Below are 10532 nucleotides of genomic sequence, written 5' to 3' on the forward strand. Positions count from 1 at the left end.
TGCTGTATTATGTTTACAGCAGCGTTTATAGAGAAGGGGAGGCAAAAAAATTGCTGTTCCAGAACAAGTGTTACTCAGTGTTTATTACAAGCAGGCTATTTCACCCATTCATGTCTCTTCAAAGGCAGTTTAAGCCTTCTGCACATAAATACCTTAGAAAATTAAATAATCCACTGTCAATAGATGTTTCTTTTCAGTATGGTAATATCAAATGTATATAAAGATTGTATTTATATTGCCCCAAAGAAACAAGAAATGAGAAAGGGTTGTGATTTTCTAATTTAGCCTACCAGCTAAGTTATATGCATCCATGTATCAATACCATAGACTAGGACAGTGAAATTAAAGTTTCATTTGCTAAGAATGATATTAGGCCACTGGAGGGGCAAGTGGTGGGAAACTTGACTGAAAATACCTTTGATTATTTTAACTTTGATTACTACATTAGACTAAACACCCAGTCCAACAAGTGCTCATTTTTTTCCGTTGGAACAAGACATCTTAATGAAGGATTTTTCTAATAATGGGTCAGTGAACTCTAATAATGGGTCAATAACCTCTTTTTTCATGCAAATGGAGTAGAAGATGGGGATATTGTTCATCTAATGCAAATATGAATCGTGTAGATCTTTAAAATTCAAAAGACTGTGGCAATTTTCACTATGACTTTATTATTATATATTAGCAAAGACACGAGACTCATGGACAAGTGTTTGTATCATTGTTTTACTTTGATGGACCCATTATTTCCCTTCTCACCCATCACAATTCAGTTCTGGAACAGGTTTTAAGGCTCCTCGAGAAAATCCATATTATGAATTCTGCCTTTTGTTTAAAGGACTTATCTCAGTCTGTCCAAGAAAGTAAAACTCCAGCTGGAAGAGCAAACACACTCTGGCAAATAATTAAAAAAAAAGAGATGCTTAATACCACATTTTTGAAGTCATCTACTTGCTATACAAGGCTAAATAACTTCAAAGTCAAAACCAAAAATCATCTGCTCCACTACTCCTTGTACTCGCTCTCTCTCTGCTTTTTAGCCGCAGCATGTCCATGACGCTGCGTGCATAAATGTCTCGCAAGTTGACGTTGATATTTGAATCGCTGGATGAGTTCTTGGTGAGTTTCTTTAGAGCCTCACGTTGCCGAAGGGCAGCTTCTTTTATCTTCAGTGTAAAGTAACAGGCAGAAAAGCGGTCATTTATTATAGCTATAGGCAAAGCCAAAACCAGTATTCCTGACAGTATACACATAAAGGCCACTACCTTACCGATGGTAGTGTCTGGTCTAATGTCACCATAACCAACAGTTGTCATGGAAGTTGTTGCCCACCACCAAGCACCAGGTACACTGGTGAAAGTTGTGCCTGGCACACCTTGTTCAACAAAGTACTCCACCGTGGAAAATATAGAGATTCCTACAGAGAGGAAAAGCAGCAGAAGGCCAACCTCCTCGTAGCACTGTGCAATAGTCATCCCAAGAGACCGCAAGCCTGAAAGAGAAGAGATGCTATCAGCAGGTTGATTCACATAGCTGTCGTCAGAACTTGGCAAAACATCTCTTGCCTAACAGCTGACTGCCTAATGTTTTCTTTTGCTAGTGAACATACCATAAGAAAAAGGGGTGCTGCTCTCAAGTCTACTGGGAAAATGTGATTTAAAGAAATAGATAAAAAATACTGGGCTAAATCAGTGTCCATTTCCTTAATAAAGGGCATAGAAATTCTCCTCATTACTTATCAGCTGAACTACTGTGCACATAATTTAGAAAAACTAACCAATCTTGATTTAGGGATTGTCTATAACAGAAGATCTAGCATAGCTGCCTAAATAACCAGGTGAAAACATCTGTTCTCTACTTTGAGTCTGAATGTGTCAAACTCCTCTTTTCTAGCCATTGTCGCAGTTTTCACTTGGACCAAGCGACCCTCACTCACCAAATTCGTGTTCCCAGGTGTGTGCTTAGAGTCCAGTTCACACAGTAACTTCTTTTTTTGCTAAGGGCTGTTTAAAATCCTTTTATAGTTCTCAATTCTTTTGTAGCCTTTCTTCCAGCCCCCTTTCCCCTCAGTCCCCCCAAAATCTATCAATATCTTCATCTGTAGTCATCAAAACAGATAGAATATTCCAGCAGCAGCTGCACTGGTGCCAAAACTGGTGATAGTTAAGACTCCCAGAAATAGAGTATTCTGTTAATTCACTGATGCATCAGTCCTATTACACACAAACTGCACAGTGAGCTGGTGTGCAGCTGACCACTCTCTCTAACCCACCCCCCACCTCCTTTTAGAGCTGCTGCCACAGGGCTAGACTACTCAACAAAGCAAGCAGGAAAGGAAATCCAATAATAGTGCATCAGATAAATTCTGCACACACAAAACAAGAAAGGAAGACAACAGTGTCTCAACTCAGCTAAGACACAAGGGAGACTGAAATGATCTTCTGAATCACAAGTGACTTTGGATTTGTTTTTAATATAAAAGTCTTCTTTGAAAATATGTTGTTTTCTTTTATACATGAGAAAACTACAATGCAGTGCTCATGAATTACACTTCACAGGGTATACTTGTAACTAAGCTAGTGTTTGCAAAATAGCCTATTGGAGCTTTGCCTCCGCTTGCAGACTTCATATGCTCCATAGCACAATAAGCACTTAGATTTGTTTTTCTTTCCTCTTCTCAATCTCAAACTGCAAGAAGTTAACATTTCTTCTTGCTTTTTGCTTTCTTTTCTCCTTCAGATCTACTGGGTTTTAATTTTTTGTTTGTTTATGTACAGTAAACTGGAAAAGTATACACTAGGGTTTGTAGGGAATGTTTCCTTTCTCCATGTTTTTTTCTACCAACTTTACATTACTATAACTATGAGACACCTCAGTAAGTGTTATGACTTCCTATGAGAAATCCTTGCCAGGAGCTTTAACAGCTTGGTTACTTGTGCTGGCAGAATCTAAGGTGCTGTAACAGAGCTGGCATAGGGCAGACGAGGAGCCTCACTGCTGAGTTCAGCAGGAGGAAGGGTATTTCTGCCATGCAGGTCAAGTTCCATCTCTCTGTTGACCAAATGGACTTGCTAATAAAAGGTGATGTTCAGGAGCTTCAGTTCACATACAGCATTTAAATAGTTCTAAATTGTTGGCACTAAAAGTGCTGAAGTTCACTTTTTCACATCTCTAGAGGCATCTCACCCTGACATATGCTACAACGGTGTCTCAAACATATACCCACCGCCATCACAAGTTAAGATACTCACATCCTACTTCTCCTCATAAGTGCTTTCCAGAGAAGCCAGTAAGGCTTCACACAAAACATGGCCCCAGAAGGAAGCCAACAGACAAGAAGCATCAGACAATGTGAGAAATACAGGTTCAGTTCTCAGCTATTCTCAAAGCCACTCAAATCCATATTTTTGATATCTCTGAAGAGATATACTTTACCTGAAAGGAGTTACTACTCATTTCTCAGTTGCTCCTTGATGAAGTGTAGCACTTTGCATAAACACACACTCACACCAGTCTACCCCAAGTATCTCTCCCGTTAGCTTTGTTCAGCTTTCAAAGGGAAAGAAATTATTCTTTAATTTCTTTTTATGTCCCTTCCTCACAAAAAGATTTAAATTGCCATGTCTTTAAAAAAAAGAATTGATATGTTTTTTTCCCCCTTATTTCTGTCCCTGATATCAGAGCCAGGCTGCTGTTGTGATTCCAGATTTGCTGTGGACCTGCACAGTATTACAGAGATGTTCTCCTTGTGATTGTGAACAATTTTACTTGGTGAAAGAGGAGTTGCTGGCTGCAGCCATAAATTTTCTCTTCTCTTCTGATTTTGCACTTCCCTGGCCACACAAAGAAGGTGAGCAGCGCATGAAGCTTTCTGTAGTTTGATTGTGCAGGAGTCAGAAAGAAGCTTCACTGGGACTTTAATCTGCTAGACCCAAGGCAAGAGAGCAGAAGAGTTATGAGAGCCACCCCTGAATACTGAGAGCCATCATGGCTGCCTAGGTATGTGCACAGATGATGGCCTCTGTTTCTGGTATTTATGGGGTTAATTTTATATTAGCAGCTGTGGCTAAGCTCATGTTCACAACCACAAAGCCTTTTTTTCTGCTACATACCTCCAGTGGTGAGAAACAGGGCTTCAGATCTGCTAGTGTGTGTTTCTAATTTGATTTATTTGGCCTGTGTTTCATCTTAGTAGCATCAGGTCCTCTGACAGAAAATCAAACAAGTGACTTTCAACATTTAAATCATACAGATATGATTTAGTGCTCTTGGCTGAAGTGGGCACCAACTAAACCATCAAAGAAGCAAGCACAATGATGGTAATGCCGCTCTGGATGGTGTAAACAGATACATACGTTGCTTCTTGTATGGAATTGGCATTTTGGTTCCAGTAGAAAGATTATAGCTCACTTCCAGATTGGGAGACTAGATATTTACATAATTTATGTCATTCACTTCTGCCTTACATAGAAGTACTTAACTCAGTATTATTGGCACTTAATATTGTGATATAAATGCTGGTAATATTTTAATGAATTCATTAATAAAAAAAGACAGAAAAGTTTAGACCATCCCTAAAAGTTAACATGCCTGAAGTTAACAGTTATTGTAGAAACATCTGAAATATCTGGTTTCAAGTTGATAGAAAGAATCACAGAACAGTTTCATGCTTTCATCCTGTAACAGTACTATGTGATAGACTGGAAACTTTAGAATTAGCCTACTTTTGGATCAGTGTTTGGTTACTCAGAACCAAACTGCCTTAATGAGTTTAAATCTTTTTCCTATTTTCAATATGCAATTAGAGAGGAATGCACTCAAATTACAGCTACCATCAAAAGTGGGCAGTAGGCTGTCTTGCAATAAAGCTCCACTAAATCCTACAAAAATTATAATGAAGCAAAACAAATTCATTGACAGACGGGATCACTGTACGTTTCCTTTCCCTGCTTTCTAAGAGACAGTTACACATCAGTGTAGGCATAATCTAGGGTAGGCAAATAACATTAAGATCCAAACCACTGTTTTCATGCTTAGCATCATTAAAGTTACTCTCTGCCATTGGTAGGTCAGTTCACTGCCCATCAGTGGGAATAGAGAGGCACATTCTGCTGCTGCAAGCACCTTGTAATATCTGCTGAACTGTGTTCAGTTCACAAAGAGGGTAGAGAAGGCGCTCTAAGACCTGGAAAGGAATCAAGCCATTGCTGCTTCATGGCAGGAAATCCTGGAAGGGTACACTGAGTGCTATGTAAGAATGATCATCACTGTCTTCAGAAGAGGAAAATATTGCAGGACAGAGACCATGGTTTACCATTAGGATCTGATTTTTCAAAGTTCCAATGTGTTAGCTGAACTTTTTCCTGTCAAATTCAGCACCATATTCAGCACTGATTTAAGTGGGAACTTAATTAATTTATTTTGATTATGCCATGACAACATTATGGAATGGAAATGGCATGGAAAGTCTATGGTGGTAGCTCTTATTTTTTCATACAGCCAGGCATGGACATTTCATGAAGTAGCAATAAAAATGAGGTAAGGAGAAACACAACCTTCCAGCATTTCCAGCTTACTCTGAAAATTGCCACTGAAAAATTTTACCTTTTATGCCTCCCTTTCACCACTCAGTGAACAAAAATGTTCTCAGAAGTGCATTTCATGTTCCACTCTACCCCTGCTTGCATCCATCTTTCTGCTGACCTGCCAGGATCACTTGGACACAAAGGGCCCCACACCAGTGGGTGAACTCCCACTGAACCTGACACTGCTGCATTGAGGTCCAACTCAGCATGCAGCCTCCAGCTGTGCTCCTCATACCACACATGTATCAGTGTTCAACAGGGCCTGAGGGTTCCTCCACCTAGTAAGATTCAGTTTCAAGTTTTCTTGAAATGTTCTCTGCTGTGATTGTTTCCAGGATCTATAATGTAGATTAAATCTTGATATATTTCTTTGCATACACTTTTTAACAAAACAAATTGTGACTGGTAATTAGAAGTCGTCATTAGCGGACCTTTTATAATACAAAGAGTGCTGGTCAATGCCCTCTGTTTCTTCCCTTGCTTCATCCCTAAAGAAATGAACTCAAATACATGTTTGTAAACTTAAGGCAGTGTCAATGAGTGGTGGATGACTTACAGCATTCAAATGTGGGGCCTGTTTTTCTAAATCTTCTAGGCAAACAATACATACTGGCTTTATGAAGAGCTAAAATTAATCAGAGAAGGCCCTTGCCACCTAATTATCAACATCCAGAAGTAAGATTTTTACAAGCTATTCCTGCTAACAGATTGGGTAAAAGACATTAGGCAAAAATGCACACAAAAAGGAGGACTATGCCCAGGCACAACTGTTGCAGGCAGCAAAAAGAGAAGTACCACTGCCATGACTGAAAGTACCTGTTGAATGTCTTCCCAACTTCAACATCCGCAGGGCTCTGAGCAATCTCAAGACTTGGACAATGCGCCCCACGTTCTCCAGTTCTTGGGAGCTCTCCCCACCACACAGACTCTCCACCAGCAGGGTGATGTAGAAAGGCAAAATAGCAAGGAGGTCTATGATATTTGCCACGTTCCTTAGGAAGCGACACCGATCCCGTGCACAGAGGAACCTCAGAACAAACTCCACGGTGAACCAAGCAATGCACAGATACTCTAGGGCATCCAGCAGTGGCGGTGCCAGCCAGCTTAGCTCTACTGAAATCAAAGCCATGTTGGCAATGGACACAACAACAAAAGCCATGGACAGAGTGCCAAAAGTCCTGGCTGCTGCAGAGGAGCCAGGCTTTTCCAAAACTTCCCAAAGTTTCTGTCTGACACTGGGACAGAGGCTACCAGAAAAGTCCTCTTCTTCCTCTTGGGCATCCAGTTCTTCCGCGTCTTTCTTGATGTCCAAGGCTTCACTCAGCTCCTTCCTCCTGAAGTACCTGCCCAGGAACCCCCCACAGAGACATTTTTAATAGCAATACGCACACATTTATCTTTCTAGCATGTGAGACATTAAGAACACACACTAAAGCACAACTTACGTGAGCTCAGAAAACTTTGAGGTCAACAATAGGGTTGAAGTTTTTACTAATTGAGAACCTGCACCATGGTTCCACTGACCAGGTAGTTCTGTTCTCCCATTTCACATCAGTGACACTTTGTGCAGAGTAATTTTATTCTGAGAGTGCATTACTTAGATGGATCATGTTGACTACAGTAGGATCTGCTGCATGACTAAAATGCCTTCTTGTAGGCAATTCTGGCACAATCAGACCCTCTCCTTCTAAGCTGTCTTCAATGTTATCAATTAGATCACACACGTTGATGTGTATCTGAAATACCACAAGGGAAGGCATAATAAAAATCATGCAGTTCATGGATGGAGTTCTGATCAATGCATGCAAAAACAAGTTATCTTTCTTTAAATATGTAGGTCCTCACACACAAAGTTTACAAGCATCTGTGACAAATAAAACTCACGGACTGTAAATGCAGTTGATTGTTTTGAGTATATTTACAGAACAATTTCATGAAACAAAATAATTTCCAAAGTACACTAAAAAAACCCTTTTCTTTTGTATCTTTATTTCTAGACTCAAATCTCAAGCAAACCTCAAGCCTTAGAGAAAGAGACTGTGCAATTTTCCCTTTAATTGAGACACAGTTACTTCTGCATGTGCCAAAGAGGTCTGTAACACCTCGCACCACCGGTGAGGTAGGAACTTTTAGTTGTGTCTAGCGGGGAAGAAGGACAGGATTAAAACTAGGATTCAACTCTTTCAGCTACAGAACTGGACCATGCGAAGATCTTCAGCAACTTTTTGCACTGGGATTACTTGTTTGTTTCTTTCTGATATTTTTTTACACAAGCCCTTTAGATGAACAGCAGTTATGATCCTTAGAGAATTCAGGTGTTAAAAAAAAAAAAAAAAAAAAAAAAGAAGCTGCAAATAGAATTAACAGAAATGTCTTGGGGGTGGTTCAGCCAAAACCCACCTCATTCCTAAGCTGCCTGTTACAATTTGTCTCCAGTGAGCCATGTTCCCACTGCTGCTACCCCCTCCCTGTAAAATGCTACATCCATGTGTGATGCTTCTCATCATGGCTCCTCCTGGAGCCATGCCACCCACACTCAGCCTGGCAGGTGACCACCCCCCTCCTCTGCCTTTCCAGCTTGGATCTGGAAGTCCTCCAGAATGGAAAGTGTTGGGTAGGGAGGCTCAAAACCCTCCCCACACCATGCCAAACTCCACACCCAATCTAACTGGGATAATCTTAAATGGGATTGCTGAAGGGACACCTCTCCTTTCACAATCTTCTTCATCTCTGACATTGTTCTCAGCCAGTCCAAAGCCAGTGCAGGACAACCCACACTCTCCTCCTGTTAGGGTTTCACTATCTTGAGCCAGCCACCAACCTGTTCCTCAGAAAAGGTCAACAGTGATCTCACCCAACACATCTTCCGTTTTTTACATCCATCCACCTCTAGAGCTGGATTCAGGGCTGGACTCATGCAGCTTTGAACATGTCTTTCCCAGCCATTGAAAGATTTGGGGTGGAAATAACCTCTTAAAGTAATCTAATCCAATCTTGATGCTCTTCTACCTCACCTACCTCAACTGCTGATCTCTCACCTGAATGTCCCTACATGCAAGTCAATGCTGAGGTCACTCAGCCCACAATCCTACATGCTGCATCTTCCAACAACTCACCGGTCTCTGCAGCAGGAATCAATGCTGAGCTCATCCAAACCCCAGTACTGGATCTCTTGCAGGAAAGACAGTGCACAAAGCTGCTCCATCACATGCAGCCTCCCAGTCTGGTAGTAATTCAGGATGTAGTGAAACGCTTGTGAGCTTCGGTCAAAAAAGTATTCATTCTCCACGAGGTTGGCATCATCACAAAGATCAAGGAGACCAGAGGCCACATCTCGTGCTGCAGAGACCACTACAGCCAGTTTGCCAAGACGGGTGTCAGGGTAGCAAGACAAAGTTTGCTGGGACATCACAAAGCGGCTCCCTCCTACATTGATGGTAAAGCAGTCCAAGGAGGGAATGACCTTCTGTAGCAGAGGCCCCTGCTCTTCCTCACTGGAGAAAACACTGCAGTCCAGGGAGCCCAGGGATGTGCTACTCCCTGGTTCCTCCAGGGATGCTTGAGAAGAAAGAGACATGCAGCAGGGAGGCGACTTCATCTTGTAGCTGCCAGCAGCAGCCCACACTCTCCTGGATCGAAAACACAACAAAGCTGCAGGGAAGACTGCCCCGCCGGGGGGTGGTGGTCGGGCCAGCCTTGAAATGTATCACTTCTCTTTGGCTACCGTCCCAGAGACACTTCCCCACTTCCTCCGAGCGATGCCTCCATCTGAGGCGGGGGTCAGGCAGGGTGTTGAAGAGCCCAATACTGTCTACACCTGTGAGGATGCAGAAGGAATAGTGGTACCTGGCTCGGCTTCACCTCCTGCTGTCTGCGCCAGGAACCGTCGGGAAGTGCCCGGCACCATCTGCCCGCGACGGCCCCTGCGCTTCACCGATCGTTTAGTCGAGGGCGTAGGAAACCAGCCAGGACAACACAACACTGAACAGCAGCTTCAGCGGGGTCTCTGGGCAGCGAGGAGCCGCCCCGCCGCGCTCCGATATCATCCTGAGGGGCTGCGCCGCTGCTCGGCCTCGCCCCCCGCCCCCCAACTCCATCCTCAACCACACAGCGCACCTTTCCCCGCCCGCCCCGCGCTCGCAGTTTTCCCGGAGCTGGCGCCGAAGTTGCCCCCCTCGCTCCCCTGCCGCCGCTGGGGTAGCCGCCGCGGTCCGGCGGTCTCGGCGCGGCCACCTCCCTACGGCCAGCCCTGCCGCCCCGCGCCGCCGCCCCGCCTCACCTGCCCGCCCGCGGCTGGGCGCCGGCTGTCGTCGTCCCCTCGCAGGGAACCGCTGCCCGCTGCCCCGGCTCCAAACTCCTGAGCAGCGTCGCTTCGACTCCATGGCGAGTCATGTCGGAGGGGAGCAGAGACGGGAGCTGGGGAGGCGGGCATGGGCCGGGCTACACCGTCGCCCACCCTGAAGCAGGGCGCAGCAGCCCCCGCACCGGGCTTGGCCCCGATGGACCCCGCCTGCGGCCGGCCGGCCGGCCGGCCGCCCGCACCCGCACGCTCCCGGGAATTCCTCCAGGAACAATTCAGACCGCCAAACTCCTCCAGCAGGTTTCACAGAGCGAGTTTGAAGCCGGCTCCCCTTCAGTATACTTAAACCCAAACATGTTTCCAGACTGGTAATGCATCCATGCTTCTGGTACTCCCACGAACGCAAGTCTGAAGTCACTTAAGTGAAACAGTGATTGGAAAGACCGGTTGATGTACGTGCAAGAGCCTGTTGTAACTTAGCTGCAGCCAGCTTATTTTCAAAAAATACCCTGGATTATCTTGGGGACCTCTGTTCTGTGCTGACTTCGTAGCTCCTCAGTTAAAGCAGTGGAAGAGTTAGATTCACCCTCCTCGCTGTATTTCCTCTTCCATACAAAGGTTTTTTGACAAATTTAAAATATTTGCTT

General features: G+C 44.0%; 1 protein-coding gene across 1 annotated transcript; it reads right to left on the minus strand.

The window, feature by feature from the left end:
* Positions 1–664: 664 nt before the first annotated feature.
* On the minus strand, positions 665–9988 carry KCNV1 (potassium voltage-gated channel modifier subfamily V member 1). The gene is made up of 4 exons (XM_054167469.1): positions 9865–9988; positions 8702–9402; positions 6402–6928; positions 665–1492 (listed from the first exon to the last, which is right to left on the minus strand). Exons 2-4 carry the CDS (start codon positions 9181–9183, stop codon positions 981–983), a joined length of 1521 nt encoding a protein of 506 aa, XP_054023444.1. The 5' UTR covers positions 9184–9402; positions 9865–9988; the 3' UTR covers positions 665–980.
* Between the last annotated feature and the right edge of the window lie 544 nt (positions 9989–10532).

The sequence above is a fragment of the Dryobates pubescens genome, chromosome 14 (genome assembly GCF_014839835.1).
Source record: "Dryobates pubescens isolate bDryPub1 chromosome 14, bDryPub1.pri, whole genome shotgun sequence".
NCBI lineage: Eukaryota > Metazoa > Chordata > Aves > Piciformes > Picidae > Dryobates > Dryobates pubescens.

Bases quoted from the DNA above. Each gene is read 5' to 3' on its own strand.
- KCNV1 (XM_054167469.1), bottom strand. From the start codon at position 9,183: ATGAAGTCGCCTCCCTGCTGCATGTCTCTTTCTTCTCAAGCATCCCTG. The intron at 6,929-8,701 runs GTGAGTTGTTGG...GTTCCTGGGCAG, and splicing joins GATTCCTGCTGCAGAGACCG to GTACTTCAGGAGGAAGGAGC. The intron at 1,493-6,401 runs GTACTTTCAGTC...CTTCTCTTTCAG, and splicing joins GTTGGGAAGACATTCAACAG to GCTTGCGGTCTCTTGGGATG.